This window comes from Leiobunum rupestre, chromosome 2, assembly GCF_980474605.1.
Source record: "Leiobunum rupestre chromosome 2, qqLeiRupe1.1.hap1, whole genome shotgun sequence".
In the NCBI taxonomy this organism is placed as follows: Eukaryota; Metazoa; Arthropoda; class Arachnida; order Opiliones; family Sclerosomatidae; genus Leiobunum; species Leiobunum rupestre.
Window position 1 is genome coordinate 3,129,925 of NC_143385.1, and position 23,656 is coordinate 3,153,580.

Consider the following 23,656-nt stretch of genomic DNA (forward strand, 5'->3'; position numbering starts at 1 on the left):
TAAAAAAGAAAGTGTATCGTCTGCATTTTTCTAGCGTAATTTGGGACTTTGGCCCCTCTGCCTTGGCACGTGCTTGCTTATTAATTAAATTTTATTTACTTTAGTGACAATAAAGAAACTTGAGTCTAAATCATTAAAACCATAAAATGGTAAGCAATTTATAGATTATCACTGTGTGGTTAAGGAAGGGTCCTAAAAATTAGTATTATAGTAATTAGTTTACTGGGTTCAGAGATGCTCACATGTTAATCAAATGTAGTTCCTGGACCTGTAACTCTTAAAGCCCTAATTGATGGTGTTCGTCTCTTTTGAAGTTATCAAGTGGCACTTTCCATTAGCTTTGTAAAGGCAGAAACATGTGCACCTCTCCTGAGCCTGCCCAATTTAACCTAGACTGTGGTGCTTTCCCCTAATTAGGACTTGTTGAAACTAAAACTTGGATTGGTGGCTGACAGCTAGGAGCAACCAAAACACCACCCCACACAAGGAGAACGCAGCTACCCTTTAAACATGCTAATGCAGTGTTATTTACATCTTTCAATGACTTAGCTTTTACCCTGATCGTTTTACGGAAAAGGGGAAGATAATTTCAAAATTTTCCCCTTCAGACGGCAGCAGGTGTTAGTGTCGAACTTATGATAACTCTACACCTGAAAATGCACAACTTTTGACAGGTTGTGGTTCTCCGTGCGTGGGGTGCTGTGTTTGTGGTCCTTGATTTACACGGCTGGTGCAACCTAAACTTTATCCTTTCAACTATTTGTGTAAGAAATGTAGAAATTGTAAGATAATATGAAGAAAAATTTGAAAAAATTATATTGAGTTGATTATGAAAATAAACTAAGTAAGGAGGTTCTCCAGTAGTATGGGCTGGTCTGTTATTGGTTCAAAAATGGTTGGTGGCCAACACAAATTGGCATTTTATTTAAAAGGTTTGTGTAATGTTGGCTGACAGTATACCCAATTCTACATTTTGTGGTTATTTATCATTGCTAGGATTTTAATAAACTCAGAGAAAATATTTAATTGACCAATTTCGAAATTAGGTTTTTGAGGGCAACACTACCTTTACATCATGAGGTATAGCAGGCTTCTTTACCTGCGTTTATACCCTAGAAAGAATTTTAGGATCCACCAATTGTTTATAAATGAAATTGGTATGTTGGACTGTTTGGGTAATGTGGGGTGGGAATTTTTCCCATTTTTTTCATTAAAAAAGGTTTAAAAATTTTACCTCGTTCACTTTTTACTATCTCCGACCTTGCTTTTAAATTATACCACTTGGCATCTTCTCTCAGCTGTCAAATGACTGAAGTCAATTGAGCCAAGAAGAAACCTTCTCTTAAAGGCAGTTACTTCATTGTGATGTCAATGCTTGAAATACAAAAGCCTCAACAATTATTTTTTTGAGTGTTATTGATTACAACCTTACTAAGTGGTTTTACCATATTTCAATTAACTAGTACTATTAAATTACTTTCATTTAAAATTTTAAATTAATATAGTATTAAATTTAATCAGTGCAAGTCTGTGAATATTTTTGGTACTGTTGTTTCATGCATGAGAAAATAATAAAATAAGTTGTAAATAACTTGGAACTGATTATACAGGATTGCCACACGTCAGGGAAAAGTTAGGGAATTAAAAAATGGGCATAAAAAGTCAGGGAATTGAAGAATTTGTAAATTGTGGCAACCCTTTTTATACCATTTCTGTGTGCACAACTCTTTCGGAGATAGAACTCGTGATCACTATAGAGTAGTACCGCCCTGTCGCTTTGGCTGTGACCGTCTTTCTTGGGCAGGTTTTTCTCTTTAGAAAAATGCATGGGTTAGGTGTCAAGTCATAATGGTATGACTTTAGTGGCTCGTCTCTATATGACCATGATTCTATTTTATGAAATTTGTTTAGAGATTTTGAATACCAACATACATCTGATAAATAAGTAATTTTTTTAAAACACAAATGCAATTGTTTGGTTATCAGTAGCCAATATTTTATCTTTTAATGTCTAAATTTTTTCAGCCTTCAAAGAAAAAGAAATTTATTGATAAGAAAAATGCAGTGACATTTCATTTGGTTCATCGAAGTCAAAGAGATCCCTTAGCAGCAGATGAAACAGCACCTCAAAGAATTCTTCTTCCTTCTGTAACCAAACAGGTAGAATGCTTGTGTATCATAACGGTGTAGGCTCCTCAGGGGCATCATCTGGTCTTTATATTGTAGTTATAATTTACTTTTAAAGTATTAAAAGAGGCGGCTGTATGAAAAAGGCACCTGAAAGTAAATGAGGCCCCAAAACTGGGTGTTCTTTTTGTTTAAGGCAAATTTAATACGCAGTAGTGGCGCGCTAGTAGTCATTTACACATGGACCATAAAATTGGTAGTTTCTCGATGAATGTTTAACTTCTCATAAGTTTTAGTGAAAATTAAATTTTGGATTGAATGAAATTCGAATTAAGCAGAAACGTTTTTTGACCATAGGTTTTCTGAGTTTTGCTATTTGAACTATTATTCCTGGATTGATAATTTATTTTGCAAGACCTTTTGGGATTTCTATTTACTCTTAAGTGGTGATAATGTTAAAGAAAAGTTTTAAAGCAAGTTGATGGTTTTCTGTATTACATCAAAAATACCCCATAACGTATCACCCCTAACGTTGCCTCATCGAGAAATACTGAACGAAAAACTCAGGCAATTGGTCAATTTAACTGGTCCAGAAAATTACTCATAATTCTTTAAAAATATATAACCTACTACAATATCTGTTGATAAACATAATGTACCTTTCATATTTTAACTTATTGTAGTTCAATCAAAAAGATGTTTTTTAGGGATGCACCAATATATCAACCTATTTTTCTAATATCATAACATTGGCTTAAAAATATTTTCAGGAAAAACTTTTCAAAATAAGAATTCTTGATTATTTTTATTTTTAATATTTTATTTGATGGCCAGCGCCACGTACGTATGCCAGAAGCTAGATCATACCTTTTTTTAAGAGTGTAAATAAATAAAAACAACGATATTCAATTCGTGATAGGAAATAAGTATCAAGTAAAATTAAAAGAAACATTAGGATATGCTTTTGCAAACGTTTTATAATGAAAAATAATAATAAAATTATATGACAGTGCACTGAACCATCTTTTACAATGATTTTATCATATCACTACTGTTCTACGAGTCATGTGGTTGGGTCAAGCCCAACCTAGCACTTCGACCAGAGGTCCATTGTGCAGCCCCAGCCTTTTAAACATGGAAAAGCCCAATCTCCGAAACAAAGCGCAAAATTTGCTTCACGGATACGCTGGAAAGAGCACTCATTTCCTGCCTATGCATACCAAGATGCTCAAACCTTTGAGCGGCATAAAAATCACAGACATAAAGGACATGATAGGAAGTTTCCTCCTCTGCAAGACATGCCCTGCACATAGGACTCACACTGATGCCAATCAAATGCAGATGTCTATTAAGCTGGCAGTGACCTAAAAGTAGGCCCGTAACCACCCTGATACTTCTCTTAGAGAGTGAGAGCAACTCAGTTCTATTCTTAGAAGGCTCAGGGATAAACTCCTTGACCTGCCTTTGACCATCCGTCTCAAGCCAAAGCCTAACCCGTCTCTCAGCCATAGCGCCCAGTAGCGGCGCTAAGGGTGGGCTGAAGTGGACTTTAGCCCCGCTCCATTTCTGAGTGGGGCCACATATTTATATTAAAAGGGCCACATATTCATAATTAAGAGGCCACATATTTTAATTTATGAATTTTCATTATCTCTAGAAATTTGTTTTATTGCGAAGAAACGTTTTTCTGGAAAAAATCTTTCAAAATCAATTTGTTTACTCAAAAATGTAGTAGACCATAAACATAAAGATTCGGGAGGAAGGTAGCGGAAATTGAAAGTTGAAAAGAAAGGGGCATATGGGAATTTAGGGAACTATCCCAGGCATGCACGTGTCCCCTCCAGGTCAGATACAAGGTCAGTAGGGGGTCCAGAAAATGCGACGAGAGCCGCAGCAATAAAACGACCTTGCGCTTCTCGCTTCCTGGAAAATTTTGGGTTTTTTCGATTTCACCACTTTGGCGAAATATGGTCAATCCAAGGTTCCCGCTAAGGGTCACAAAATTCTTAGGGGCCACAAAATAATTAGCCCACCTGTGAAAAATCTTTAGCGCCGCTACTGATAGCGCCATTCACATGGCTGTGAACCAGGCCATTGGGTATCGGAATAGCAAGTTCAGCACCTAAGAACCTAGCCTCCGCACCCTCCTTGGCCAAAGTGTCGGCCTTCTCATTACCATGATGACCTCTATGACAAGGCACCCAATATAGTTGAACCCTATTATGGGTGTCCAGTTCTGAAACGAGATCCAAACAGTAAAGATAGAGCTTAGAAGTGATACTAAACTGATTAAGAGCCTTAAGGGCAGCCTGGCTGTCCGAGAAAATCTGAACAGTCTTGCCCCGATACTACTACTTAAGACAGAAGTCTACACCAGCGGTTCCCAATTTTATTTGCTATGGAACCCTAAATTATCCACCTAATTCTAGCGGAACCCCAACTCATTTTTTTTACTCATCTTAAACTCTTGACACAAACAAAGATGGCCGCGCTGCAAATTCTCGGAACCCCTGTGACCCTTTTACGGAACCCCAGGGTTCCGCGGAACACCTTTTGGGAACAGCTGGTCTACACAGAAGCAGATGGCTGAAATCTCAGCCCGAAAAACTAGCAAAAACGCCGAGGCTCTCAAAGAAGCCAAACTTCTTAATCTCAGAGTAAACTCCAGCTCTCACCCCTGAGTGAGTCTTGGAGCTACTGTTTTGATAGATAACTTTGTTATCATAGGCCGATGTTATTGGTGCATCCCTAATGCTTATTAGGTTTTGCGATTAAAATTTTATACTAAGCCTCAGCCATTAGACTTCAAGAAAGGACTTGAAGGCTCCACATGCCCCTTTAAAAATATGACTGTTAGTTAGTCCCCATGCGTAAGATTTGTAAATCTCAACCATTCAAACCTAGTACACTAGATCCCTCTTACTATCCCCCACTTGCTTTAAATATGTAGTATTGTTAGTAAGTAGAAATAGTATAAATTATATTAATATCGAAAACTGGAAACCACTTGCATTGGACAGGAAAATCATTCTACTTCTCTATTTTCGTCACGTCTCTTAATGCGTGCTGTTTTGCTTTAGAAATCCGAAGAGCAAAAATATGGAATATATTTTGATGATGATTATGATTACCTACAACATATAAAAGATGTTAATCAAGTATCAGCGTGGGAACCTATTGTCAGTAGGACGAGGCTATCAGCCAGTGAGGCTTCAGAATCCATTGAAAAAGTGAATCAAGTATGTGCAGTTATTAGATTGGTTTTGCAGGTATTAAAATTATGCATATACTTAATTTTTTATGATTTTATTAGGTTTTTCAGCTACCATCATCAATTTTTCAGTCTAACGTTGAAGAGAAGGAAGGTCTTCTCAATAAAGCTGCAACTGTTAAGGGTGAGATTTTGACAAATTCTATGATTATCATTTATTTCCTTAGAAGTTTAGTTAATTTTTTCAACATTGCAATAACCTTTTTACTGAAATATAAGTCCATTTAAGTTTATTAACTGAAAAAAGTAAAGTATAAAATAAAACTTTTGGCCTTAAAATTTTGTGACAACCCTGCTCATATTAACATTTTAAAAGTAGTTTTTGAAACTATGAGGTATGATTTGCGATTCAAAACAAATAAGTCTATAATATTGTTCCATTATTTTGTCACTTTGGGGAATATTTTACTGAGAGCTAGTGTCATCACCAGAAGAAAATCTCCCGCTAGCGAGGTGCTTTCAAAGGCTACGTACTGTGGCCCGTTAGCAAGCGGACGCAAAACGTCAACGAAGCCTGTAATGCAGTTGTCTTGTGAATAGTTCTCAGTAAAACTTTTGCATGTGAAGAATATGAAGTGTCACACTTATGTAAGATTATTATACACTTATGACGAAACTAATTGCGTACTCAGCAAAATACTTCATAGATTTAACTAAATTGTAGTTATTATAGTTCATTGTGGTCTAGTTGCATTTGACTGACTCAAACAAATAATCAACTTCCTGTTTTCTTAAACATTTCTTTGACATGTCAGTGTGTTTCATTGATCATATTATAAAATTATATTGAAATTTAAATAAAACAGCAACGCATTTTGGTTAAATTTGAGGAATAACTAGAAATTAATTATCCCACTGTTTTTCTATCATTTTTGAAGGACCAAGACCAGATTTGGACCCTGACGTAGTTGCTGCTTTGGATGATGATTTTGATTTTGAGAATCCCGAAAATGAATTAGAAGATGACTTTATGGAGCTGGCTAATGACGGTGATAGCACATCAGAAGAATCGGATGATAATGATGAAGAAGATAACAGGTTTTTAACATTATTATGTCTCTGGGCATGGAAGTATACATCGAGGGAAGTTAAAACATTTTCCTTGAGGCTGCTTGATTAATGTCGATTTTTTATCACTATGCTTAAGTGAAGTTTCCTAAGTGTTAGATAGTGAGAACTCCCTTTGCCAGAAATTTCTACCAAAATGTCCAATCCTTTGTTAGACAGTGCTCAGGCTCATAGATCAAAAATGATTTTTACCCTTAGGCAAAAGAATTGCTTATCTTAATTGGCCTTCTTTGGTTCATGCCTATCTGCGCAAAATCTTGATCTTTTCCACCAAGAGTCTTTCTCATGTCTCCAATTAAGACATAAGCTCCAGATGAACATTTTCAGGCATTCATTTTTTGGAGGAATTTGAGGGAAATAAGTGGAAATGTTGATTGATATTTCACCCCAATTTTAATATGCTTAGCTTAGTCATAACGTTTTCCATTTGACTGCTCTAGATCGCTCTGATCAACATTTTGGTGTTCCATTTCCTGCTCTTGGGTGCTCGGAGATCGCCCGAAACCAATCTGCCGATTTTGACAGATCAACGGATTGTGATTGAGATTGGAGAAAATTTTTGAGTTTTCCTTTTAGAATGCAAAATGCAGACTAAGACGCGAAAACTCAAATTACTAGAAGACTAATAACAAAAAAGCTTAGGAATATGTTTATGGAATGTTCCATATAACCGGGGAGAGATCTATGATGTCAGAGACAGATTCGGAGCTTATCTCGAGCAATCCAATGGAAAACGCTATAAAATTATTTTTTTCTTTCCAGTGATACTGGAAGTGTTGGGGAAAAATCTCGATTTACGAACTATTCTATGTCTTCATCTGTCATGCCACGAAGTGAAATATTACAAACACTTGATGATAGATTTGAAAAGATATATGAGCAATATGATGAAGAGGAAATTGGGGCATTAGATGGGGAGGAAATAACAGGATTTTTAGATCCTGAAAGTGATGTAATGAAACAGCTGCTGGAGGATCACCAAAGAAATTGGTCAACAAAGTAAGGAATAATTATTTATTATAATTGGCAGTTAAAATTGTACATCAAAACTCTGTTTTCCCAAGACACGTACTGGTAATCTCATGTGCACAAACGTCATTTCAAATTAGTTCAATTGTTAAAGTACAGGGTTTTAATTGTCAGCAATGTCCTTAAAATAGGTTAAATGTTTTACCCTGTAACACAACTATGTACGTTTAAGAATGTAGATAAATAATATATAGACAGATGTTAAAACCATATATTATTTTTAAATACAAAGAAATTTTTATTTTATTTTATCATAAATTTCAGTATATTATTATTATTATTATTATTTGCTTAAATACGTACTTATTTTGGAACTAAAACTCATTTGGGGCAGTTCATAGAGGAAAAAATAAGGGAAACAAAATGTGTTTAACTTTGTGCTGTGATAAATTAATAGAATAAAATTATTTGCTTGCCATTATAACACTACATCACAGAACTATTGGTAAATTTTGTGTTCTTTGGACGTTTGTCATTACACTTTTGTTTATGCTCAGTAGTACGAAAAGTGACCCCAAGATCCAATAGTGCACCACCTTAGGCCTAAGTCATCAAGCCCCTTACCGAAAAACGTTAGCCTAATAATCGTTAAAAAGTTGTTGCATTAAATCTTCCAAAAATTGCCTTCAAAGGTTGTTAAAAAGTTACCGAAATATTGCTCCACAGTTGCGCAACGGTTGCGCAACCGAGACCCAACGGTTGCGCAACTGAGGCCCAACGGTTGCCTGATTTTAAGTTGTGTAAAAATTGTTTCCAAAAGTAGCTTGAAAATAGCGTTAAAATCAATGGGAAATTGCTTATGAATGTCAAAAAGTTGCCCAACCGTTGTGCGTATATTGTCAAAACGTTGCTCAACCATTGTGCGTATTGAACCACTAATTAGTAGTAATTGTAGTAAAATAATTAAAAAATGATATACAACCAAAATTAACTTTAATTAAAATTAAACAAACTTTACAAGAGACTAGAATATTCGGACATGTCACTGTCACTAGTTTTTTCTCCTTGCAATGGGTTCATTTCACCACCACACTTTTCCTTGGCTTTTATCTTCCTCATTTGCCTCACGGCCACAGTCACTTTGTTGTTAATCTTTTTCACTAAATAGTTCTCCTTAAATTTAGAAGTCTTGAAATACTTTCCAATGAATGCTAAAAGATATAAATGTATAGTAACAGCAAACTTAATTTTGATCTTTAAAATAAATTAATCCCTTATTTAAATAAGGATCTTAAAATATTAAATTTCAGGAGTAGATATATATTTTCCATTACATTTTACATGTAATTAAATTAAAACTGGGTTTGGACATGACCAGCCAACAGGACTGAGCGATATAATTAGTCTACACTAATAAGTCCTTCAGAAAAAAAAACCTAAATAAACATGTTCTGGAAAATTATAGTTTTAAAATGCAATATATCTCATATCAAATTTATATTAATAATATATTAAAATGTTTACAAAAGATAAGATCAATTTAAGGAATTCGCAAATTTTTCTTTAAAAATAATTAGTTTAATATTTTAAAACCATCATAAAAACCATACACACCAGTGATTGCATCCCAAACAACCGGCTCTATCCCTTTTTTTGCCCCTTTTCCTTTAGCACTAAGTTTCGCCAATTCCCCGGTGGTGTACTTCGATCTTAAAATCGCACCAATTGCGGCTGATGCACTTTTTGAGGCTTGCAGTTTAATTTTGGCCAGATCTTGGGGTTTAACATAGTAACCACACCCCTCAACTAATTCTACCTGTATTGATAATGTAAATGACTAAATGACAAAATATCATTTCAAAAACAATCAGACTTACAAGCTTGCTTTCGGTTTGCATTGGTACTTCTATTGGTCCCTATAAAAATTAATTGTAGAAATTAAACTTTGCACCATTATATGGTACATGGAAATAAGGATTGTGGTTACATATTTTTGGACAAAATAGGAATAACATATCTGCCTCAATTCTAATTACTTACTGAAAATGTTCTTACTGGCGCTAATGTGACAAGTGTTTGCAGAAAACATATAATTTTTTTCATTTCTTCTTGAGGAACTATACCAAAAAAAAAATAATTACGAGCGTCTTTCATTTGTTAATAACAAGAAACTAATGATACACTATTTAAGGCAGCTAGAATCTATTTGTACTTTCCCTTTCAAAGAAGAGAGGCCCATTGTTTGCGGTTTATCTATAGTTTCTTGTTAATAGTAATTTACAAAGAGTCAATCTACGAGCCTTTCTCTGCCAAAAAGGAACATCTGTGGCATGCCTTTTCCTGGTTTTTTAGTTTTTCAATCTCTTGACTTTGTTGGAAAATTACTTTCTTAAGTTGCTCTTTAAAATTAAATATAATTTTTTATTTATTTTAAACGTAATTTTATATGCTATTAAAAGTACCAATGTTGTTGTTGGAAGTACTTGGCAAATTGTTGGAACCATCCAGGAAATCTAAGAGATATTTCCGTTGGTTTAAATTTAAACAGAACTAATTTATTAATTTGTGTTATTCCTACTTTCTTCAAGCAGCACTTGTGAAAGCTTATATCTTTAACAACTGCTTATAGGGAAGAATAGGAATAACACCTATTGAATAAAACATACCGTAACTATCCAAATCACCAGCTTCTATTCCCTCTCTTATAACTCCTGATAGTGACCTCTGAGATGGTATACTTGTAGCGTCAAGATGAAAAACCCCTGTTGTAGCTTCCGGATACGTCATTGTTTGCGACGCTTCTTGATAGGGAATCCTAGGGGAGAGTTCCTGATAGTTCACTCTTAATGTTGATTCCGGATGGTTAACTTTGGGCGACGTATCCGGATAGTTAATTATGGGCGACGTATCCGGATAGTTCATTATGTGCGACGGATCCGGATAGTTCGTTCTGGGCGACGGATCCGGATAGTTCGTTCTCGGCGGCGGATCCGGAAAGTTCATTCTCGGCGACGGATCCGGATAGTTCGTTCTGGGCGACGGATCCGGAAAGTTCATTCTGGGCGACGGATCCGGAAAGTTCATTCTGGGCGACGGATCCGGAAAGTTCATTCTGGGCGACGGATCCGGAAAGTTCATTCTGGGCGACGGATCCGGAAAGTTCATTCTGGGCGACGGATCCGGAAAGTTCGTTCTGGGCGACGGATCCGGATAGTTCGTTCTGGGCGACGGATCCGGAAAGTTCATTCTGGGCGACGGATCCGGAAAGTTCGTTCTGGGCGACGGATCCGGATAGTTCGTTCTGGGCAATGGATCCGGATAGTTCGTTTTGGGCGACGGATCCGGATAGTTCATTCTGGGCGACGGATCCGGATAGTTCATTCTGGGCGACGGATCCGGATAGTTCATTCTGGGCGACGGATCCGGATAGTTCATTCTGGGCGACGGATCCGGATAGTTCGTTTTGTGCGACGGATCTGGATTGTTCACTATGGGCAGCGGATCTGGATTGTTCATTACGGGCAGCGGTTCACGATAGTTTGGTATGGGCGGCGGTTCCTTACAGGGAATCATAACTGAGGAGGAGGGATGGGTTATATTTGTTGCTTTTGTAGTTAGAGATTTTAACCCTGATAGCTCTAACTCATATATCCTTTTTGATTTAATCAAATCATTTTTTAGTTGTTTCTTCTTTGCTTTAACACTTTTTCCTTCACTTTTTTGTGGTCTTAATTCTTCAGTTGGTTTTACTTCTGTGTCTACCCCTTCCACAACTTTTTTTGTTTCTTTACTCAAATTTTCAATAATAGTTTTCTGTTTCCTTTCCAAAAATGTTTTATCTATAGAATGCAACATTTTAGGATTAATTATGTAAAGGAAAACAACCCATGAGAATGGGGAGGAAAGCGTTTTCAAAGTTTCGCAAATAATTTAAACAAAACTTCCCTTTAAACGTAGTTTACACTAGAAAGCGTCGAAGTATTTTTTCTTAACGCGCGTTTGTATGGGCCAAAGTGGAAAAACGCGTCGTTTCGCGCGCGCTAGTGAAAACCAAGGCTTATTGTATCTAAGTGCTAACTCTTGTTTCGCGCATTTGAAAAAGGTATATTATTTCAATAAAAATGTACCATTCGAACTAAAAGCCTTTTTTTGAAGAAAGATATTAGAGAAATGGGGACTAGCCAAAATCTTACCTTTGTGAACATGAATAACCTCGGTTTCAAAACTTTTATTCTTCCATTTAACTAGCGCTTTCCGTTTTTCAACCATGTCTTCACAATTTACAAATTGTTTTTCATTTACTATACTGACTTTGTTTTCTTTTATCCAATAAACTAAAGCCATTTTTTTGGATTTTTTCATGTTTGACAGTTTCTTTGTTTCTTTTATTTTGTCCTCGCAGTGAGATGTTAGTAAATCTCTAACTAACTCGTCCGACATTTCAAAAGCACGATGTTAAAAAGACGGCGGGAAATGAGAATTGTCGAACGGCCGCGTACCTCGCTCTGATAGGTCCGACCTTTTGGTGAACCACGGCCAACTTTGATCACGCGCTTTTCGCGCTACTACGGCCAACACATTCGTCGAAATTCCGCGAGCAAGGATTTTCCCCATATAAACTGTACTATAATGTGTAGGAGTTCAGCGCCACGCTCGGTGGTTATATTGTCCCCAATGTAAAAACTATACTAAAAATAATAATCCGCTATGGGCGCTGACGTCATACACATCTTTTGCTCATAGGTTAACACAGGAACGTCAACGAATGAGATGGCCGCTGTAGCGCGAGAGATGCGCGAGAAATCAAAGTTGGCCGTGGGTGAACTTGCGCAGCTTTCGCGTCTGACATCCACGCTAGGCGGCCTCTGGTTTCCGTAACGTCTACATCCTGCCTTCCTTCTTACGGAGGCAATGGCTTGTAGAAGGCAGGACGGATACAATACGGAGAGTTGGTGCACGCCTAGCCTAAGCGTAGTAACGTATAGAGCGCAGGCGCGTGACAACGTTTTTACGAGAGCGGGGGTAAAAACAAGATGTTTAAGACAAAATTATAAAAAAAACTTGATAGGCTATATATTCTCTCCCCGATTAAAAGTAGCCGGGAAATTTGAAAAGGGTTTTAAGTTAACCACGCAAAATCAAGATGTCATTTAATCGGAAACGAAAACATTCAGGATCAGAATTGTCTGATTCCAGTGAAGGTTTAAGTAGTGATGGAAATGTATCGGATTGTCGAAACCTCAACGCAATGTCGAATTCCAGTGGCAATGAAATCACTGACAGTGATACTGATAGAGGATTTGAAGAATCAAGTAGCGAAGTTATTAGTGAAGAAAGAAGTGAAACTTCAAATCAAAGCCAAGGCGATAGGAATCAGGATTATGGTATGTATTTTTATGATAAAGTCGTTCCATAATTTACATTGGTAAAGTGCGTTCAAAGACTGTTTGAAATCGCGAAAAAGTAGAAAGGTCCATCACACAAGGGTGAAAAATATAAAAAACCCTAACAAAAATTAAAACAGTTAAAAACAACGCGCAACTTGGACCGATAGGTCTTCAAGATCAAAATAAAGACGTGAAACTCGGAACGCATAGGTCTTCGAGATCAAAATAAAGACGCGAAACTCGCACCGATAGTCTTTCAGAGTCTACATCTCTAACAACCTATGCGGTCCGAGTTTCGCGTCTTTATTTTGATCTCGAAGACCTATCGGTGCGAGTTGCGCGTTGTTTTTAACTGTGTTAATTTTTGTTAGGGTTTTTTTTTTATATTTTTCACCCTTGTGTGATGGACCTTTCTACTTTTTCGCGATTTCAAACAACCATAATTTACATGGTCTACTATACCCAAGTTATCGAATAGCAATAAAGAGCATGCCCGGGCCCCAGGAAAATTATATTTTTAGGTCCCAAGATATATTTATTTCTGGAAATATCTTTGTTTCGCGATAAGAGTTTAAAAAACGATTTAAAGCTGGGCCCCGAAAACTCTACCGGCCCGGGAAATTTGCTACGGCTTTCCACGTCTCTTTTCTGGCGTGATGATATTCTCTCTCGTACGAGAGACGCTATAACTGTTTCCACTGGCGCGCGCCAAAATGTTAGTTTTTGTCGCGCGTAAAAAAAAATTGGTGGAGACGAAGCTTAAAGGGATAGTGAAATAGGAAAATACAAAACCTTCAAGCTATTCAGCTTCCAAAACTACATCTTTTTCCAATTTACAGTCATTAAAAAATGTAAACTCAAATTTTTAAAAAATGAGATCTATGCCCAAAAAAAGCAGACGCCGCCAAACGCGAAATCGCCGTGTGTTTTTGAGAATCCCGCTTTAAGTTTCGAAGCCCAATGAGGGGCGACTTTTTTGAAATTCAATTTTAAAAAACAAATTAAAGTCGAGACTTATAGTGGGATTCTCAAAAACACAAGGCAATTTCGCGTTTGGCGTCGTCTGCTTTTTTTTGGGCATAGATTTCTGATAACTGCGGTTCATTTACTTCTTCAACGATACATTTTTTAATGATAGTCTGTCTCGGCAATGGCCATATGCATCATTGCATCTTAAGGACTGACCACTTTCCGCGAGTGGGATCAGAATACATTGTAAACTAGGGTTGTTAATTTTCCGGAAAAATAAAATGCGGAAAAATTTCCAGCAAATCGGAAAAATAAAAAATTTAAACATAAATTACTTTTCAAGGGTTTTTAATGTTTTAAACTTTTTATCGATTTAAAATGACTAATATCAGTAAACATACTACAAAACATTAATAGTGTTACATTTCAACCAGTTTAAACTAGTCTATAGGTTTAGTTTTGCTTTTAGATTAGAAAAAATGAGGTGAAAATGCCACTTTATTTAAATTTGCAAACAATATACTAGACAAATCATGGAATGAAAACGTTTTTAATATTTTTCGGAAAAATACGGAAAATTTTCCGGAAAAAAGGGGCAAACCTCGAAAGTTTAGTCTTTGACGAACTTTTTTTGGAAAAACTCTTTTAAAGGGATACTGAAATCGGAAAATACAGTACCTTCAAGCTACTCAGCTTCCAAAACTACAGCTTTTTCCAATTTACAGTCATTAGAAAAGATGTAAACTCAAATTTAAAAAAAAAAAACTATGCCCAAAAAAGCAGACGCCGCCAAACGCGAAATCGCCGATGAGAGGCGACTTTAATTTGAATTTTAAATTAAATTTCAAAAAGGTCGCCTATCATTGGGCGTGGGGCCTTTTGCAGGATTCTCAAAAACACTCGGCGATTTCGCGTTTGGCGGCGTCTGCTTTTTTTTAAATTTGAGTTTACATCTTTTCTAATGACTGTAAATTGGAAAAAGATGTAGTTTTGGAAGCTGAATAGCTTGAAGGTACTGTATTTTCCGATTTCAGTATCCCTTTAAGCGCCGCCTAGCCGCCACTGGTTTTCAGTCCTTAGGATATAATGATTCAAAAGGTCATTGCCGAGACAGACTATTATCAAAATATTTATCGTTGAGGAAATAGGAAGTGTCTTACTTATAGTTATTATGTTACTTATGATGGGATAATAAAAAAATCCTTAAATGTTATTTTACATTTGTTTTAAAATTTTACTAACAAATTTCCAGAATCTGATGACGACCATCAGTCCAACGCTTATAGTGATGATGATCATGGTGAAAATTATATTGCCGATGCCAATGATGACGAGAATGGCGATCCCAATGATGACGAGAATGGCGATCCCAATGATGACGAGAATGGCGATCCCAATGATGACGAGAATGGCGATCCCAATGATGACGAGAATGGCGATCCCAATGATGACGAGAATGGCGATCCCAATGATGACGAGAATGGCGATCCCAATGATGACGAGAATGGCGATCCCAATGATGACGAGAATGGCGATCCCAATGATGATGAGAATGTTTTTCCTGATGACCCTGATAAACCGTTGTATTTAAATGCTCCCATCAAAATCCTTGAAAGCGCGTTAGCTATTTTATGTTTTTCATTACGCTATTGTTTAACTAGTGAAGCTATAAATGCACTTCTGCAGTTGATAAACCTTCATTTACCATACGGAAATGTTTTGCCAAAGTCACTATATTTGTTTAGAAAAATATTTAGAAATAACATTAAACGGACATACCACAGGTACTGCGCAGCTTGTTTCGGTTCAATGGACGAAAACGAACGAAGTTGTACCAACTGTGGTAAGGAGTTTACCGAGAAAGACTCAAACTATTTTATTTCGTTGGACATAAAAGAACAACTGAAAAGTTTATTTTCAAGGAAAGGTTTTAAAGATTTGCTTTTAAGCCGATTTAATCGAGTTGAAACTGTAGAGGTTTTATCGGATATTTACGATGGAAATATTTACAAAAATGAATATATGGACAGTAAAAACCCAAATTCAATCTCTCTGATGTGGAACACTGACGGTGTACCTTTATTCGAAAGTTCATCGTCGAGCATTTGGCCCCTATATTTACTAATTAATGAGCTGCCCTATGTTGAACGAGTTAAAAAGGAAAATGTACTTTTGGCCGGATTGTGGTTTGGAAAGGCAAAGCCAGCCATGAACCAATTTTTTAAACGAACTTTATACGACAGTTTGAGTGACTTGTCAGATGGCTTTAATTTCAAGTTTTATGGCAGTCAAGAGACAGTTTTAATGAAAGCGACCCTTCTTTGCGGTACGTGTGACATGCCTGCGAAGTGCCTTTGCTTAAATATGAAGCAATTCAACGGAGAATTTGGATGCCCAATATGTAAACAAAAAGGTGAAATTTACCGTGGGCCTAATGGTCAAGGACCGCGAGTGTACCCATTCCAAGAAAGAAATGGTGACGGTCCTTTAAGGACGAACGCAGAATTAATTGAACTGGGCCAAGCAGCTCTCAACACCGGGAATTGCTTATTTGGCATTAAAGGGCCAACTATTTTAACATCCTTGGTAAAAGATGTTATAAATTCTACATCTTTTGACGTGATGCATGCGACTTATCTAGGACTAGCCCGAAAACTGTGTTCATTATGGTTCGACAGCCAATTCAGCAATTACAATTTTTCGTTGTCAAAATCAGTTGACCTTGTTAATCAAAGAATTTCAAATCTTAGTGTTCCATACTTTGTCCAAAGAATACCGCGACCTTTGAAAGACTTAAAATATTGGAAAGCTTCAGAATACAAATATTGGCTATTGTATTACTCAATCCCAATTTTAACCGGCCTTTTAGATGCTCAATTTATGCGCCACCATGTCCTTTTGGTATCGGGTATATATTTGTTAAACAAAGAATTCATAACCACAGCAGACGTTAAAACGGCGGAAGAAATGCTTTGGGAATATGTGTCGCGATTTGAAAATTTATATGGAAAGAGACACATGACTGCCAACCTTCACGCGCATGTCCATGCTGCAAAATGCGTTAACCAACTTGGCCCGTTATGGGCAACTTCTTGTTTCCCGTTCGAAAATTTGAATGGATCACTACTGAAAATGGTACATGGTACCCAATATCCCCAACTGCAGATCATTAACACCACCTCAACCATCTTGAACTTACCGAAACTAATTTACAAATTAGATGATACATCTAAAGCGTTTGATTTTTGCTCCAAGTTGTCCACGGTCGGAAAACGTTTTAAAGTTTCCGAAACCACTAGTGACGGTCATTTAGTGGTGGGAAAAATAAAAAAATTTGAAAACGTCCCGTTAGTTTTAAGATTGCCATTATTGCAACTGCATGGCGAATTAGGCAACAATATATGGTTTTTTCATAGATTAAAGGTAAAACAATTGTTGTACGTTTCAAAATCTTACTCGCGGCAAGGAAAACGTCAATCTTCCTGTATAACCTACAAGCGGGATGGAATTATTTGTTTTGGAGATATTCACTGGTTTTTGAAACATAAGCCTTGCTACTGTGGAATTGAAAATTGCAACTGCATAGGAAAATATGCAGCCATAGTAAGGAAACTAAATGTTTCAAATTTAAAAATAAATAATTTAACCGTAGCTCACATACATCTATTTAAAGAAGAGAGAGAATTTATAGCCTTGGATTTTAACGATATTATTTCACCTTGTTTTTCTTTTAATGTTAATCAAGTTCGATACATTTGTACACCGGCCAATAAAATTGACAATGAATAATAACAAGTGGGCCTGGCAGTCCCGAATAATAGTCTCACACCAGCTGTGTCATTTACTTCATTTTATGTACTTTTGGCGTTAAGAAAGTGCCACTTATAACTCTTACCGCCGTACAACGTTCTCCTACGCACGATCTCATACGATAATTTTTTTCAAAATTATTACTTCGTTTTATGTACTTACGGCGTTAAGAAAGCGCTACTTATAACAACTCTTACCGTCGTACATCTTTCTCTTATGTACGATCTCTTACGCATTGGCGTAACTAAGGACCTCGGGGCCCCCTCGCGAAACGTTTTTTGGGGCCCTCTTATGAATAAAAGCAAGGTTATAAAACGAACTAAAAAGAGGCCGTTGGAACTCCGGGGCCCCCCGCGCTGCGGGGGTGCGGGGGCCCTATTTACGCCACTGCTCGTACGATATATTATTCAAAATCATTGTCGACTTCTATTTATGGCTGGCTACCGGTGGCGCCGCCAGCAATAGGCACAAGTGGGCACGTGCCTACATATTACTCTTTTCCAACTACACCCTATGCAACCTAATGTTGCGAATAAACCATGAAATATTAATTTGATTCCAAAAATTTATTTACATTTTGTATCATTTATCTAGCAAACAGCTTGTTTTTTAACATTTTTTTTTTAATTTTTCGCTTTTTCTCAACTTCGGCCTTCCTTTTCTTGGTCTCTGCTTCTTTTTGAGCGTTATCTTCTTCGAAATCGAGATTTTTTTGGCTACTGTTTAATTAAAAATTATTAGGAACAAGACGGCACAGCCACAATAGTATTCTAAAACTTTTAAATATTCAAAATAAAAAAAAACTTTTGCGGGCCGGGTTTAATAATAATAATAATAATAATCAGCTAGGCTAATACCCAAGGCACCACCTTAGGCCTAAGTCATCAAGCGACTTTTGAAGCCTTTAATTCAGGTGGCAAAATAAAACAAATTTGCGGGTCGGGTCGGGTTTAAAATTTGTAATTTTTAATCGGGTCGGGTCGATCTTTAAAAATAGTCGGCCCGACTCATCTCTAGCAAATGCCTATATTGCCCAGGCGCGGCCCTGTAAACAACTCCTCAAACTACCTCGTGCCAACTAAAGTTAAGTACTTTTCTCGTATGAGATGTAATATCAAGAATGTATTTATTTATACTCAGGGAGAATGAATATGTCGAGATTATTTTTAGCGTTTCTCCAATTCCACCCGTTGGGCCCCCCGGTATGCTCCTCCACTTTAATAAAATCAAATAATACTGCAATCTCATTGGTTCTTATAAATTACGTTTTTCGACGCGATTAACGCTGCCGCTGCGAGGACGCAAAAAATAAGAACGCCTCCTCCCCCCCCCCCTTAGCGTGACGGGGTTAGGGGCTCAACGTGTCCGTCGATAGTCTCGACATGTTCATTCTCCCTGAGTATAAATAAATAAATACATTATTGGTAATATAAATATCTGATATTACTTACTTTGCCTCTGTGGTTCCAAATAAAGCTTCTCGGAGAAGTTTGTTTTCCATCTCTAACCGTTCATTATTGCTTTCTAAAACTAATCACATGCGAAAATTACATGTTTGATTCGAGAAAAATAAGTAAATTATGTAATTTATGATAATTACTTTCGTATTTCCTTTTCAAATCGTCCAAAATGGCATCGTTCTCCATGATATAAGTGAAAGAGCCCCACCGGTGTTTGGAAAATTCACCCAGAAAATCAGGTAGTGGATGACGCGTTGTAGCTTTCTCTATGTCTTCAATTCGCGCGGGAAACTGACGAAATTCAAACGCCATCTATTGCGCGCGAAGCCACTGATTTCTTATATTAATAGTCTTTGGCAACGTTTTGATAATTCTGTGGCAATTTTTGAAACTCGTCTTGTGTCACCCTGAGTAGTCCTTTTGCATATCCTATACCTTTTTATCATTTACTATATTTTTTGCTGAATATTCAGCCTGCAATGTTTTAACAGCAACTTTAAGGCAATCTTTAGGAGACAACAGTTGAGGTGATTTTTGACAAACATTATAGCAACCTTTAAACCATTAATTTTCTTTATAAGTACTAGAAAGTCTCAACAAATAAAGTTGTGTTTGGTTGCCTATTAGTTGCCCCAAAAAGTCGAAGTTTCTCTATAGTTGACAAAATATTGTCAATTGGTTGTGTGAAATTTTTGTAAGGGGCGACTTTTAAAGCCATTAATTCAGGTGGCCGGGTTATAATGCGTAGGAGGGTGGTGGCAAGCTCTTCATGCCACGCGTGCCAACAGCTCCCTACACTAAGTATTACCGTTGCTGATCGAAGCCATGTTCGGCCAGAAGTAATAAATAAGTGTGGCACTTTCTTATCGAAGTTGTGTAAAGCCAGAAGTAATATATTATTCAAATTTAAGGTTTATTACTAGTGTTGTAAGTTGGAAAATTTTCCGCGGAAAATATCCCGCTCGGAAATTTTTCCCGAATAAAATAAAAAAAGTTTTCATTCCTAGATTAGTCTAATATATTGTTTGAAAATTTAGATAAAGTGGCATTTTCGCTTCATTTTTCGAATCTGAAAGTAAAACTAAACCTCTAGACTAGCTTAAACTGATTAACAATGTAACACTATTTGTTTTGTAGTATCTTTACTGATATTAGACATTTTAAATCGATAAAAAGTTAAAAACATTAAAAACCCTTAAAAAGTAATATATGTTTGAATTTTTAATTTTTCCGATTTGCGGAAAATTTTCCGCAATTCGGAAAATTTCCCGGAAACTTTTCTGGAAATTTTTTCACATTTTATTTTTCCGGAAAATTAACAACACTATTTATTACCAATTCTATATTTTCTGCTACCTGCTTAAATGGAATACGGGCACGAAATTATATTATAGCTTTCTTGGCGAATTTGTTTTTTCCAGGAGAACCTTGGGTGAGGTGTTAGATGATAGAGACTTTGTTTCCGAAAAATATCCCCTAGGGAATGAAGGTGATGATTTAATGGAAATGGAAGTAACAGAAAAACCTGGGAGGAATGATGAAAATAAATGGGACTGTGAATCTATATTGTGTAAGAAATGTTTTTGATGACATGTACTAATAGTGGTTAATTTTGAACATTACAACTGTTACCTTTATGGTTTTAGAAATCGATTATTCCTTTCGATATGTCCACAAAAAATGATAAATAACATAAACTTTTTTATTTAAAATTTCTATGGAACATTCCTCACGGGACGTTTACTTCTGTAACATTGAATGACCTTGAACCATGTCTTCAGGGTCATTCTAAAATTATACCGAGAACAGTTGAGTTTACGGATTTGGTTCCAATTAAAAAGTTGTTGCTAGCCATATTATAAGTTCAAATAACTTTGATTTGACCAATCGGGTGAGTAATTGAAGTTTTCCGAGAAAGAATAATTAATACCCTCGGTGACATTTCTTTTAAAATGTTGAAAAAACACTATAAACTCCGTCGTTAAACGAGCTCAAACATGTACCATAGCAGACGGTAGAAAAATTGAACCATTGTAAACTATTCAGTATTTATTTGATTTCGTCACATTAAAACTAATCAGATAATTTTATCATCAATCACTGAATTCATTAACCCCCAATTTTTCAGCTTGTGATTGATCAAATTTGGTTGAATCAAAGTTATTTGAATGAATATCATGGCGAGCAACAACTTTCTAATTGGAACCAATTCTGCCAACATGGTTCAAGGTCATTCGATTTTACACTATTAAAAGTCCCCCTGTACCATCGAGAAATAAATTTATTTATCTATGCCTGTACGAGGAATGTTCCATAGAAATTTAAAATAAAAAACGTTTTTCAGTTATTTATAATTTTTTGTTGTTTAGTAACTACATTACATTTATTCAACATAAAGTATTTTTAATTTGGATTATTTGTAATTTCAGAAAACATAATTTTTAATAAACAGGATAAAACATTAGGATTAAATAAATATATAAAATTTATGAATAATTTCTTTCCCTTTTAGCTACATATTCAAATCTTTACAACAGACCAAAATTAATAAAAGAGGAAAGCGCAGTAAGATTTTTTTACATGTTTTGCATATTGTAATTTATCTTTTTGAATGTAATTAATTTTTAATAGCCAAAACCTTTAAAAATTAACCATCGAACTGGAATCCCAGAAAATGTTCTAAATGGTGGTAAAAAAGAGCTCACGAAACAGACATTAAAGATCCTCTCTAAAGAACTGGATGAATTTCCATGCCCTGATGATGTGCGAAGTGTTTTTAGCAAACGAAGTACCGCTCTATCGGTAAGAGATAAATGTGAAAGCACAGAACAAAAGAAAGAGAGAAAGTGTGCAGTTAAAGAGCTCCGGAAAGTAAGTTTCTGGTATTATAATTAAGGCTCAATCTGGAATTTTATACTTATCATTTATTCACTTTAGGAACGAAGACTAGAAAAGAAAGCTAATAAGGAAGCATTTAAAAATGAACATTTACGACAAACGAAGGTTTTAAAGAATTTAAAAGAAAATTTACAAGGTATTAAAATTATCTAATAAAATACATGAAGATAAATTGTAATTGAAAAATGTATATATTTATATTAAATCACCATCATTTCAATAATAAGTTTTAAATTAACATTAAATTTTTTATAAATATATAAAACAAAAGTCAGATCTTTACATGTGATACTACCCCAATGTGCTTGGGTATTTTAATTTAATTTTGATAACAAACTTATGCTGATCGGTGCTTGGGAATTTTTTTTAGAACAAACTTATGGTGATGTGTTATGAGTATGTTTATGTGCATTTATAACACATTAATTTTTACAAAATTAATTTCTAAATCTGAACTTTAGACCTGTGGATTCTGTATTGAAGCACTTCTTTTGGTTTGCTATGGTCAATCTAGTATTTTTGTATAGTTTTTCCTCGCTAGAGACGCTTATCCGTTTTCGGTATGACATGAGAAAATTTCACTCTATAAATAATTTTTCGAGTACTCAAAGCGTCTATTTTGACAAAGACCCTACTGGCCAATTTCTGGGAACAATGTTTGAAGAAGCATTAAATCCGCTCGATGACTTGGGCCTAAGGTGGTGCCTTTTGTATTAGTCTAGCTGATTATTATTATTATCATAATCATGTTTAGTATAGAGCCCCATGTTTACAGCATTATCAATGCGAGAAGAAAATTAAAGTACGACGATAGGGGAGTAGCGACATCTTCTTTTCAAGATTTCTACATCTAAAATACTATCTTACTTGGTAGAGCAGCCACGCTCGTGTTGATAAATTCCACACAAAACGCGTCTAAACCTCACATTTGAAAAATAAATACCTTCAGAAACTCTTATTTTAAATTGCCAGTTTTAGGTTCGGATGAATAATTTTGCAAAGATAAGTGTTAATTTTAATTTTAACAGCGATAAAATTGTGAATAAGCCCGTGCTAAGGGCTAGCGGCGGAGATTTCTCTCGCGTGGTTTAGGTTTAATAACGTTTATTTCAGAAATGCCTTGTTAAGAACATAACCACAATTAGGTGCAGATTTTGAATACCTACCTCTTAATAACGGGTATGTGATCGTCAAAAATTTGGCCTAGACCTTTGGTTATGATAGGCTTATGTTATTCGTTGACGCCGGCGCCTTCTATCGGCCGGAAGAAAGCTGTTTCTTAACGGGTTTATTCGTCGACTAGTTGGTTTAGGTTTTGAATGAAATCCAATGAATCAGATGTGCAGCTTTAATAAAGAAATACGGTTGCTTAGAGTATTTTAAATATAATTTATTAAGATAAGATACAAAGTAAGTTTTTATTTAATTATATTTAACGATTTATTTTAGTAAAGTTCATAAAGTAATCTATACGCTTCTGGGCTTTGTCATATACTTGTGGTTTAAATTATGTTTTTCCAATCTGCTACGAATGGAAAGTTGAACAAAAAATTATTATTTATTTCAAGTAATCAACACGTGAAAGATGCTGATCGCTTCTTCTGATATCAATCAGCCATTTACCAGAAAAACCACGTATTAAAGATAGGCCTAACAAAAGCTAGTAATTAATTTTCCCACCGTTCTTTCTCTTTTGG

At 35.9% G+C, this 23,656-nt stretch overlaps 1 protein-coding gene across 1 annotated transcript; it reads left to right on the forward strand.

The window, feature by feature from the left end:
• The first annotated feature begins 66 nt into the window (after window positions 1-66).
• LTV1 (LTV1 ribosome biogenesis factor) lies at window positions 67-22,185 on the forward strand. The gene is made up of 10 exons (XM_090165313.1): window positions 67-149; window positions 2,026-2,160; window positions 5,208-5,366; window positions 5,441-5,522; window positions 6,277-6,436; window positions 7,229-7,465; window positions 20,483-20,631; window positions 21,574-21,626; window positions 21,693-21,932; window positions 21,999-22,185. The coding sequence occupies exons 1-10, from the start codon at window positions 147-149 to the stop codon at window positions 22,110-22,112; spliced, it is 1,332 nt and encodes a 443-aa protein (XP_090021439.1). The 5' UTR covers window positions 67-146; the 3' UTR covers window positions 22,113-22,185.
• The last annotated feature ends 1,471 nt before the right edge of the window (window positions 22,186-23,656 follow it).